This window comes from Mustela lutreola, chromosome 16, assembly GCF_030435805.1.
Source record: "Mustela lutreola isolate mMusLut2 chromosome 16, mMusLut2.pri, whole genome shotgun sequence".
Taxonomy (NCBI): domain Eukaryota; kingdom Metazoa; phylum Chordata; class Mammalia; order Carnivora; family Mustelidae; genus Mustela; species Mustela lutreola.
The window spans coordinates 17660775-17673021 of record NC_081305.1 but is presented as its reverse complement, the minus strand read 5'-3'; the positions used below and the strand labels follow the sequence as shown (position 1 = coordinate 17673021).

Sequence of the window (12247 nt, the reverse complement as noted above, 5' to 3'; positions counted from 1 at the left end):
CCAGGTGCCCCTAAAGACTTTATTTATTTTACAGAGAGAAAGAGAGACAGCAGGAGAGGGAACACAAGCAGGAGGGGTGGGAGAGGGGGAAGCAGGCTTTGCACCGAGCAGAGACCCCGATGCAGGCCTCAATCCCAGGACCCTGGGATCATGACCTGAGCCGAAGGCAAACGCTTAACGACTGAGCCACCCAGGCACCCTTGCCCCTTACCTTTTTTTCCTAGGACTTTTTCCCGTATTGGTACCTACAGGTAACTATGTTGGAATTGATTTCATCAGTGCTTTTAACGGGGTTTCCAGTATTTCGCTATTATAAATAAAGCTGTAGTATAAACACACTGTTTTTGTGGTTCTTCTCTCAGACTTCCTCCTGCCAGTCATGAGCCTGTGCTGCTGGAATTCACTTCCATTGCCTCTACCAACCTGTCACCACTCGGCCCCTCCCTTTTTCATCTTCTAATCTGTTTAGTGCTGGGTTGATAATAACAGCTTCCATTTATGGAAGTGCTTTATGTGTATTAAAATTTCATTTATTTCTCAGAATAAATACACAGGATAGGCGTCGTCTCCCATCTGCCATGTTGGATCTCTTTCATGTGACAGTCATCTTTGAAAACTAATAATGTAGCATGTACTGTGGAGCTTTATTATGAAGAACATATGAAATTCTTGTTATTTGCAGTAGTTATGTTCTATAAAGTTGCTTCAAACACCAAATTAGCGAATACTGAACCGTTGCCCTCAGGGGAAATATGAGCGAGCCTCGGGTCACAACATTGTCACTAACAGATCAGTACATAACCTTGTTTTGTGTGTGTTTCTATTTAAACTTTGAACTCACAGACAGCAGTACTCTAATTTCATGTTTGAACAAAGGTTGTTTAACGTGGATTTTCTCCCTAAGGCACCTTACACCCTTCTTGTGCTTAGGAGCCCTAGATAGCACTTTGGCTCTGTGCTTGCAGCCATTTTCAACAGTGAGAGCAACAAAAGCAAATGAAAAAAAAAAAAAAAAAAGACATGAAGTATGCTATCATATGGACACTTATTTACAGTGTGAGCAGTGTGAGAGCTGAGACAAGAAGGTAGAGCCTCGCCTTGTTTGACTTCAGCTGGGAAGGCATGCATCAGGTGACTGACTTTTTTTGCAGTTCTGCGTATGTCTGTGAATGACCACGAAAATGCCATGAGTGTTGATTTTGGGGTTACAGATACGTTTTGGCAAGCAGGCAAATTTGCAAGTACGTATGTGCACATAATGAGGGTTGACTGTGATGTAGGAATCTGCACTTGCAATCCCCAGCAATTAATTAAGAAACAGCAATTTTCCTCAACTTCAGAGTGACCTGTGGGAAAATTTGGGCTGAATCTGAAACACAGACAAGGTTCTACATATGTACATTTTTTTTTACAGCGGTTTAAAAATTATGCAATATAAACACTGCATAAAATGGAAATGCATAAAATATAAGCATGCAGTGTGACAGATAACTGGAAAGCAACCAGCGTGTATCTCCTGTCACCTCAGTCAGGGACTAGGACATCACCTGCACCTTGGAGATCTCCATGTGCACACTGGCTTCTTTAAAGAATTGTTACTTCCAGTATCCCTTTTTCCCCTTCAAAGTGATATTTTTGCTGTGTTTTCTTGCAGGGATTAGAGCTAGGTTGAACTTGCTTCTTCACGGGGTGGCCCGGCGTGTCTGTGTTTTCTTGCAGAGGTGCTCAGCACAGTGGACTTTGTCGCCCCTGATGACCGGGTAGTCTTCCGCACCTGCGAAAGAGAACAGAGCCGGGTTGTCTTCCAGATGGTATGAGATCACCGGGGGGTGAGTGCCCTCTCAAGGGTTACTCATCCTTCAGTGCCTGGGCTCCATTGCTTAGTGATGGTACTCTGAGACTCTGCTTTAATGTTTTCCAAAGAGTTGTTCATGAGTGTTCACACTGTTGGAGACCGTTAAAGGAAATCAAGCTTTGGCACCCTGTGACATGCCTCCGGGGTCAAATATAACTCCCTTTGTTGTAGGAATTGTCTGTTTGGCATGACTTCTATATTTTTAACCCAATAAAACTGGTTATTCGGTTCATGTTTTTTGTTTTTGTACAGTCTGTATATTTCCCAGAGAAATAAAACTAGGTTTCCTCAAGAGCAGTTAATTTACATTAGTCTCATAATGACTATATAGTGCTCTTCTCTCACTTTGGGCATTTCTTAGTACTTTTTCAGAAATAGGTTCTGCATGAAATTTACGTTTTTAAAAAAATGGTAATAACAACGGATAGACATGATAAAGTGAATATAGCAAAATATTAATTTTAGCATGTAAGTGGTGAGTTTAGGAATGAATGTTCACTCTAAAATTTTGTCAGCTATTTTTGTAAAAAGGAAGTAATCACAGCACCGAGGATGTTTTCTAGGCCTTCCAGGTTCAATTTTCACCTCCGACAGTGAGCTAGTTCAGTGGGCTGGCTGTTGAATAGAAGAATGCCAGCCAGACTGTACTTGCTGAAGTCCATGTGCATGTGCTCACACGTACATGGTGTGCATAGAGGTGTTTGTGCATCTGTGCTCGTATACCTGTGTCAGGGATGGTGCCTGATGGAGCCTCTTTTGTTCCCAGGGGACTTCAGATGCAGAGCGAGCCCTTGCTGTGGCCAGACTTGTGTAAGTTCTTCCCTTGTTGGGGCTGCCTCTGCCTCTCCTGTGGGCTGGGGAGCTTTACTATTTCTGGTGACCTTGGAGGGGAGCACCTTATGTTTCTTAGTGTTCTACCTTCTCTTTCCAGGTTAAGAGTGTCTGGTTTTTTTCCCCCTCTGTTTTGGCATCTGAGGGCTGGCCTGGGACTCATGTACCCATTGTACCCACATCCCAGATAATCTCTGTTCAGGCCACTCTTCTTTAGTGTTTATTCATGAAGCTCTCTTCCCAGGGATTCTTGTGACTATGAGCCCTAAGGTTTTGAGTCTCATGAAGTGTAGGTAAGGGTTATTGCTCCTTAAATTAATGAAGGCAGAAGAGTAATGTGGTTAAGGAGATGGGCTTTGGAGTTAGACAGACCTGGTTTGGATTTCTGGGTTTCTGCTTGCTGAGTGACCTTACATAAGTTACTGACCATACTTCAACCAGGAGAACTTAGTTTCCTTATCTAGGAAATGAGACCGGTAGTACTACCTACCTCTGGCATTATAGGTGACGGTAAGTGAGATAATGCATGTAAATGTCTTCACAGTATGTGGCATGTAGTGAGTGATTAATTTAGCTATTAATTACTTTAGTGCTGGGAAGGAATTCAGGCATTAACTACAGACTGTTAACTTTATACACACCAGAAGATGAGCTAACGGTTCTTTCCATATCTGAAAATTGTTTGGAGTAAGCCAGCTGTGCAGCCCAGCAAGCAAAGGCACTCCTGTAGCTTCTTCTAGAGCCAGTGGTCTGGGAAGGTGCTCTTGTACTCCTGTCACTTCTGTGTGTTGACAAATGGCTTTTAATACCCCAGTCAGAACTGGAACTCTGGGATCAAGTTCAGTGGGGCTGTCCCTCATTATTTGGATTATCTGATATAATTCCCAAGTATCAAGGTCTGCTACAACTAGTCGTTTGTAGGTATTTGCACACAGTATGCTCTTCCTCTTGAACTCTTCTTGGGGAAGGCAATTGTACATTTCAGAGACCAGTTTTTTCACCTTCTGTCACTGAGGGTTGGTATATTTAATAGGGCCAGGGTAATGTAAGAGGTTCATGAGCACAGATCCATGCCTTTAACTCTAAATTCTCTCCTAAAGTTGGATCTTTATTATTTTTTCTACTTCATGTTTTCCCAGGGAAAATGATGTGGCTGGTATTGATGTAAACATGGGCTGTCCAAAAGAGTATTCCACCAAGGTAAACTGATTTCCTTATATGCCTTACAAATGTAGGGTACAGAGTAAAGGCAACTAACAAGACGTTACCTGACTGTGGACAAAATCCTGTACTAGATGGAGAAAATGCTCAAAAGGTTATTCTTAGGTCCACTGCCTAAATTGGATTATGGACCATAGAAGATTAGCTTAAAATATTGTATCAGTATAACTTTTGAAGTTGATAATTCTTCTATGGTTTTGTTAGAATATCTCTATTCTTTTTTTTTTTTTTTTTTTTAAGTTTTTTTTTAGGGGCACCTGGGTGACTCAGTCACTTAAACATCTGCCCTCAGCTCAGGTCATGATCCCAGGGTCCTGGGATCGAGTCCCATATTGGCTCCCTGCTCAGCAGGGAGTGTGCTTATTTCTCTGCTCACCACCCCCATCTTCCACCCCTGCTTCCATGTGCACACTTAAAAAAAATAAATAAATAAACAAAAATAAAGATTAAAAAAAAAATTTTTAGTATTTTATTTTAGAGAAAGAGAGAGAGCAGGGGAGGGGGAGGTGTAGCAGAGGGAGAGAGAGAATCCTAAGCAGTTTCCACGCCCAGTGGAGAGCCCAATGTGGGCTTGTTCTCACAACCCTGAGATTATGACCTTAGTCCAAATCAAGAGTTGGATGTTCAACCAACTGAGCCACCCAGGTGCTCCTAAAGATTTTTTTTTTTTTAGAATTTATCTATTTATATTAGAGGAAGAGAGTGAGAAAAAATGTATAGGGGGACGGGGAAGAGGAGAGGGAGAGGAGAATATCAAGCAGACCCTGCTGAGCGTGGAGCCAATGTGGGGCTTGATCCCATGACCCTGAGATCATAACCGAAGCTGAAATCAAGAGTCAGACACTTAACCAACTAAGCTACCCAGGCACCCTGTCCCTAAAGATTTTTATTTTTAAGTAATCTCTATACCCAATATGGGGCTCAAACTCACAACCGTGAAACTGGAGTCACACATTCTACTGACTAAGCCAGTCAGGTGCCTCAAGAATATCTGTATTTTTAGAAAATAGACACAAATCCTTACTTGTAAAGGCTATGATGCAATGTGACTTACTTGTAAACGCTTCAGGAAAAATTTTATTTGCATACACATACATACCTAAATAAACACAAAGCACTCAAGCCTAATGATGTAAACGTTAAAAGAAAAAATTATGAACAGGGTTTTTTTCTTGAATAAAACTGAGATATACTTTAAAAAAAATAGAGGATGCAATGCTTGTGTTCCCTTTGTCATTATCAGAAGATCAGAGCAGAGTGCGGGGGCAGCTCGGAAAAAGGAGTAGAAAGGCAGCCCTTAAACGGAGTATCTTCTAGGGAAATGTGGTCCTTGATATGACCTGGGACCCTGCAGGCAGAGGGAGTGGATGAGCAGGGGCCCGGCAAGGCCAGGATGCGACAGAGGCAGACAACCTTGATTTGACTCGAGAGTTGGGGAGTAGAAGACAAAGAGGAAGCAGAGGAGCACAGGATTGAAAATCTTGGTTAGGGCCAGATTAGCTGAACTTGGTCTTCTTTTTCTTTTCTTTTTTTTTCTTTTTTAAGATTTTATTTATTTATTTGACAGAGATCACAAGTAGGCAGAGAGGCAGGCAGAGAGAGAGGGGGAAGCAGGCTCCCTGCTGAGCAGAGAGCCCAATGCGGTGTTTGATCCCAGGACCCTGAGATCATGACCTGAGCCAAAGGCAGAGGCTTAACCCACTGAGCCACCCAGGTGCCCCCGAACTTGGACTTCTGATATTTCTAGCCTTTTGGAACAGAGGAGCCATATGATCAGAAACTTAGTTTCCTTCCCCAGGGGAAACTAGACTAGTTTCTTTGTGTGTCTTTCCAAATATATTCTGTGATAGAAATACTAATTTGAAAGCCAGGTCTGGTAGATTCGAGTGGAAATGGGCTAGGGGTAGGGACATGGGCTTAGGAGATGAGTATCCTGGGTCCGTAGCGGAGACTGAGGATGGAGAGAGGAGAAGTGAAGCTGGAGCAGCATTTGATAGGGCCTTGGGTGGCAGCTGACTAGACTGGGTGTGGGGACGTGGGGTGAGAGTTGGGTAGAGGGAGGAAAGACCAGCACAGCAGCCAGGAGGACAGTTTGTCTTCAACGTGATTGGGACTGCTGGAGGAAGAGTGTGTTTGGGGCAAGTAACAAGGACAGCTTCAGGTTGGCTGCATGTGAGGCACCAGAAGGAGTCCTGTGGGGCTGCCGCTGAGAAGCTTATCACAGGATGTGTGGTCAGGGTCTGCAGTGTAGACATAGCAGGTGTTCCCCTGGGTCCACTGCCCAGAGTTAGCCCCTCTGCTCCCTGGAGTTACATGGCTTGGGGGCTTTGGCTTTAGGCCAGGAGGCAAAAGATTACTTGAAGCGAAGGCTTTTTGGATACTTGAAAACCACAGGGCCTTGTAGACAGTTATTTCAAGGAATTACGGAGGTTTGAAATTGCTGATGAGGAGTGGAAAACTTGGGACCTTGTTTTGCCGTCTTCTAATTACTCCTTTGTGCTTCTGAGATATGTAAGGAACAGAGTTTAAATTATTGGCGTAATTAATCTCCCTGATACATTGTGGGATGGAAAAGTAAGGAGCCAAATTAGATACTGTATACCACCATTTATATATGAAGGATGAGGGATGGATGTTTACATATGTTTACATTTCTCTTCATAGAATATATTTGGAAAGACAGACAAGAAACTAGTGACACTGGTTTTCCCTGGGGAAGGAAACCAAGTCTTTATTTGGTTTGGCATAAGGAATAAATTTTCACTGTAGGGGTGCTCCTCAAAATAGCTAACATCTGGCACGGCACTGGCCCCGACCAGTCAGAACAGATACTACCAGTATGCTATACCAGTACATAGCCCGTGAAGAGCCACCCTCTTCTCTTCTCATGGTTCAAAAACTGAAGCTTTATAAAAGGTACAAATTGAAAAGTTTTCCATTTCTTAGGGAAGGAGAGTTCTTACTTTTTACCCTTTTGAACCTTTAACATTTTTAATGTGTTACGTATACAAAAACAGCAAATAAGTTAAATAGGAAGGAAGGGAGGGAGGAAATACGAATGGACAAAGCCATTGTTGTGGAAGGCCTGGATTTTAGATCCTGTGATTCCAGAAGGAAAGGCTGTGACTGTGTGTGAGGTGGACGGACGGGGCCAGGGTGAGTGGCTCCTCTGCCTTCCCAGTTTCCTCTGACATGCAGGCTCCGGCTGGCCAAGTCTGCGGTGGTTCTGGGTCCTCCGATTCTAATATCTCTTCCTTAAAAATGAAATTAAGCTGTAATAAGTGAACGTCAAACTTCTGAGCACATCCTGTGAGCTTTCATCAGTATGCAGTCTATGTACTGACAAAGGATTTATTTATTGGATTTGTTTTTCTCCCTTTACCTCATTTTTTAATGGGTTCATCTTTGGAAAGGTCCTCCCTTTCCCTGACTGTTAAAGTAGTTCATTCCGTTGTCCAGAACTTGGTGAAAGCATAAAAAAAAAAAAAGACTAGTCATCAATAATCCCACCATCAAGAGGCAGCTACTGTTGTTAAGGTCAAGATTTAAGTGGCTCCTTCGGTTGTTGGTTTCCACTAGCTGGGGCTTTTTCTAGAGCTTGACATTGGTCTGGAGCATTGTTGCTGGCAGGGAAGAAGAGCCTGGCCAAGATTTGCCAGTTAAGTTCCTCTAAGTGGCTTTGCTGGCGGTGATGGTACCAAAACAAGTTTTGGGAGGATAGGACAAAGGCATATTCAATCCCATTCCAAAGGGAAAAGGATTCATTGCCTTCTTAAGGGCTTGCCATATTGTGGAGTTTCGTTTATTAAGACTCTAAGACCCTGGGTAGAGAATGGGCACTCCTGAGAAACAATTTTTGTGGCACCCACTTGTAGATGGATCTGTGGGTTTTGCAAAGAGGATCAGAGTGATGACTTTTAGTATTCATCCAACTCTGATCTCTGACATTATGGGCCTGGATGCTGCTTCCTCCTGCTTGACTAGAAGTGCCGGTGAAACTTGGCTGTGAGTGCCGGGGTGGTGCCCGCTTGCCACACCACATTGCCATCCCACGGGGAAGGGAGCACCCTCCTCCAGCTATAAGAAGACCCTCTGTGTGCTTTTCCTTAGGGAGGAATGGGAGCTGCTCTGCTATCAGACCCTGACAAGATTGAGAAGGTAAGTCCTGCAGAAGTGCAAGCAGAGGTCCTTATACGTGCCTGGGAACTAGAGTCATCTGGAACACATATCCACCCTCACTGCTGCCACCCCCAATCCCCGGCCAAGATTTAGTGAATCAGTTAATCCACCTGGAAATTTTTTTTTTTTTTTTTGAAAAAAATTTTTTTAAGATGTATTTATTTGAGAGGCACCTGGGTGGCTCAGTTAAGCATCTGCCTTTGGCTCAGGTCCTGATCCCAGGGTCCAAGGATCAAGCCCCACATCAGGCTCCTTGTTCAGTGGAGAGTCTGCTTCTCCCTCTCCCCCTGCTTGTGCTCTCTCTCCCTCACTCACTCTCTCTGTGTCAAAAAAAAGAAAAAAAATCTTTAAAAAAAGATTTATTGGGACGCCTGAGTGGCTCAGTTGGTTGAGCAGCTGCCTTTGGCTCAGGTCATGATCCCAGCATCCTGGGATCGAGTCCCGCATCGGGCTCCTTGCTCAGCAGGGAGCCTGCTTCTCTCTCTCACTCTGCCTGCCACTCTGTCTGCCTGTGCTCGCTCTTTCTCTCTCTCTCTGACAAATAAATAAATAAAATCTTAAAAAAAAAAAAAAAAGATTTATTGGGGCACCTGGGTGGCTCAGTGGGTTAAAGCCTCTGCCTTCAGCTCAGGTCATGATCCCAGGGTCCTGGGATTGAGCCCCACATCGGGCTCTCTGCTCAGCAGGAGGCCTGCTTCCCTTCTTCCCTCTCTCTCTCTCTCTGTCTGCCTGCCTCTCTGCCTATTTGTGATCTCTGTCTGTCAAATAAATAAATAAGATCTTTAAAAAAAAAGATTTATTTAAGAGAGAGCACGTGGGCGGGAGGGACAGAGGGAGAGAGAATCTAAAGCGGACACTCTGTGCTGAGTGCGGAGCAGTACAGGGCTTGATCTCACAACCCGGAGATCATGACCTGAACTGAAACCAAGAGTTGGTTGCTTAACTAACTGCACCACCCAGGCACCACTCCCACCTTTTTTTAAAGTAAGCTCTGTGTCCACCGCAAGGCTTGAACTCATGACCCTGAGATTCAGAGTTGCATGCTCTACTGACTGAGTCAGCCAGGTGCCCCTGGAGTCTGGGAAATTTTCAAAAGGCTTCTCAGTCACTGTGATGTACAGCCAGCTTTGGGAACCCCTGAGCGAGCATACAGCAGCCTTGGAGTTCCTCAAAAGTTCAGGGCTTAGGAACATGTGGACTGAGAGCTGGGGCCTTGAGGAGTATTTAGAACCTCCTCTGTGTGACCTGTGTCCCTTCTGAGAAGCTCATGAGAGCATATGCCAGGCTACGTGTGGTCTGTGGACAGACTCAGTGGCGTTGGGGGTGGGGATGGCCTCTCCCAGGGGGCTTGCAACAGTGGGTCTCCTCCCTCCTGGTAGAGTCTGCCAGCAGCTTTGAGAGCCATCAGGCCAGTGTCATGTGAGGCAAGCTGTACTTGGTCACCTCTGGTCCCCTTCCCTTGGCGATTCCAAAGACCAGGTTTATGAGGCCCTGCAGACAGGTGGGCTTTTGTCACCCGTGTTGGGAGCTGCCAGGGCCTGTGTGACATTTTCTGCTACACCATACATACTTTTTACTTTTTTCTCAGTCCTCAGCTTTCTGTTTGTTGCTCCTCTTAGCTCCTTTGTTTTCATTCTCCATTCCCAGCCCCCTGTCTGGGCTTTAAGCCTCCTAGTGGCTCCCACAGGCTAGAGCAGCAAGGACTAACGCGCCACTAAATAGAAGCTGCAGGTATCTGTGCTGGCTGCTCTGCAGCAGCTCGACCGTGTGTACTCCTCCAGCCCTGCTGTCTTTGGGATCTAGGAAGACCAGTGTGTTGACGGCTTTGCTGCCTTTCCATTTTTCCCATGTGCAGATAGGTGCAAGTATATATATCTATGTATATTCAATTTGTTCCTCCAACCCCTTGACGTAGACAGGGGAGACATTTGTTAATGTCTGTTTGATCAAGAATAATAAAACTATGGGGTGCCTGGGTGGCTCAGTGGGTTAAGCCGCTGCCTACGGCTCGGGTCATGATCTCGGGGTCCTGGGATCGAGTCCCACATGGGGCTCTCTGCTCTGCGGGGAGCCTGCTTCCTCCTCTCTCTCTCTCTGCCTGCCTTTCTGCCTATTTGTGATCTCTGTCTGTCAAATAAATAAATAAAATCTTAAAAATAAAAAAAAGAACCTCATTTTTAGACTATAGTTAGTAATATCTCTCTTCACCCCTGCCCAAGATTTCCTGGGCCCCTCTGGCTGCCCAGGGCATTCCCCTGTGCATGGTACACTGGGGCTATGACTAACAGTTGGTAGGGCCAGGACTTGAACTCAGTTCCCAGTGATTCCCAAGCCTGTGCTCTCCCATCTTTTTTTCTACCCATTCTGCAACAACCAGGAGAGCTAAGAGTCTGCTTTTCCTGAGTCAGCTAGGAGATCTAGTGAGACAAACCTGCCTGTGGGTAGATATGCAGTGTTATCTGTGTTATGAGCTTACCTCAGGTCCTTTTCCCTCACAGACTTTCAAACCACAAGACAGGTGGTCTGACTTTGATCTGGGAGAGTTGAGTCCAGCAGGGTTTCATGCTAGAGCCTAGCCAGAAGCAGTCTCTATTCACCCGGTCCCCTTAATGTGACCCTTTGCAGGTGGCTGGGGATTTTGATTACTAATTTCCTTCCTGATTCTGAACATGCACAAGAAAAAGAAAGTGCTTAGAGCTACTTGGATGAAATATGGCAAAGGAAGTTCTGTAGAACAGAACTGGATCAAACCAGCTGATGTTGTTTTAGTCACCAAATATCAGCAGATTCTAAGTCAGCACTAGCAAAGGAAACTTCCAGAGATGGTACTGTCAGCCTGAAGGACAGGACTAGAGGGAGAATTTTTATTGTGTCTCTCAGTGGATCTGGCAGTTGTCCACCCCACCCCATCCCTGCCCCACCAAGGGATAGTTGCCCCCTCAGGCCTGCCAGAGGACCACAGGCCCAGTCCACCACCTGGGGTGGCATCTGGGGATTTTCCTTCCTGCCAGTCCCTGGCATTTGTGCTTATTAGGCCAGTAGACCTTCTCTTGTCCGTGATCTGTCTACCTGCCTTGTCAGCCCAGCCTTTTGGTCTAGTGTCTTCTGGAGGGGTCAGTCTCTGCTTGGGCTGGAGAGAAAGCCCTCCTTGACTGGTTCTTGCGATCTGGCTCTCTGCTGCCCCCACTTGTCTGACCGCAAGTGGTCTGGGCATCCCCTGTGCTCTGCCGGCAATCCAGTTCTTGGAAGAGGGCTCTTGATCACCTTCCCACCAACTTGCCTAGCCTGATTTTTTTTTTTTTTAAACATTATTATTTTAAAGTAATCTCTGTATACCCAGTGTGGGGCTTGAACTCGTGACCTCAAGATCAAGATTTGGATACTCTACAACTAAACCAGCCATGTGCCCTGAGCCTGAAATTTTTGACGAGGAAAGAATATAGCAGTGCGGCAGACGTTCATTGTCATCTGCATGTCTCTCGATCTCTGGTTCATATGTGATCTGACTCTTTCCTGTGTGACTTCTTGATCTTTCTTTGAAGTCCTTTGCAATCACTATGCAAATTAATACTTTTTAATGTGTTGAATATATTGTCTTTCCTTTGCCAATTTCACTTCTGTGTATCCAGCTCGCCTAAAGAGAGGCACATGAGGAGAAAAAAAAAGAGAAAGAAATAGAGGCTCATGGGGGCGCCTGGGTGGCTCAGTGGATTAAGCCGCTGCCTTCGGCTCAGGTCATGATCTCAGGGTCCTGGGATCGAGTCCCGCATCGAGCTCTCTGCTCAGCAGGGAGCTTGCTTCCCTTTCTCTCTCTCTCTGGCTGCCTCTCTGTCTACTTGTGATTTCTCTCTGTCAAATAAATAAATGTTAAAAAAAAAAAAAATAGAGGCTCATGAGGACAGGGTTCAGGCAGGACCTGTACAACCTTCCTGGCTCCCTCATTTGCCAGATCTTGGAACAGCACATGGAGAACATTGGTTTCAAGCAGGAAAGAAGCTTTCGGCCATATCTTTTCAGTCAGAATGAGCCCTAGAATCACGTTGAGGAGGGAGGGTGTTAAGCTGAACCTCTAAAAAAATAAAAAAATTAAAAAAAGATTTTATTTATATGAGAGCGCAAACAAGCAGTGGGGAGGGGTAGAGGGAGAGGGAGAAGCAGACT

The 12247-nt window shown here is 45.2% G+C and overlaps 1 protein-coding gene across 8 annotated transcripts in view; it reads left to right on the top strand.

The window, feature by feature from the left end:
* DUS2 (dihydrouridine synthase 2) overlaps positions 1-12247 on the top strand; it is a 49650-nt gene that overhangs the window by 25243 nt on the left and 12160 nt on the right. For 6 of the 8 annotated variants that reach the window (XM_059151663.1, XM_059151667.1, XM_059151666.1 and 3 more), the window contains 4 exons: positions 1720-1811; positions 2622-2665; positions 3826-3886; positions 8018-8065. In XM_059151663.1, the coding sequence (XP_059007646.1) occupies positions 1720-1811; positions 2622-2665; positions 3826-3886; positions 8018-8065 (245 nt within the window). Of the gene's footprint in view, positions 1-1055; positions 1132-1719; positions 1812-2621; positions 2666-3825; positions 3887-8017; positions 8066-12247 lie in introns of all 8 variants that reach the window. The other 2 variants (XM_059151670.1, XM_059151669.1) reach the window with 2 other exon arrangements.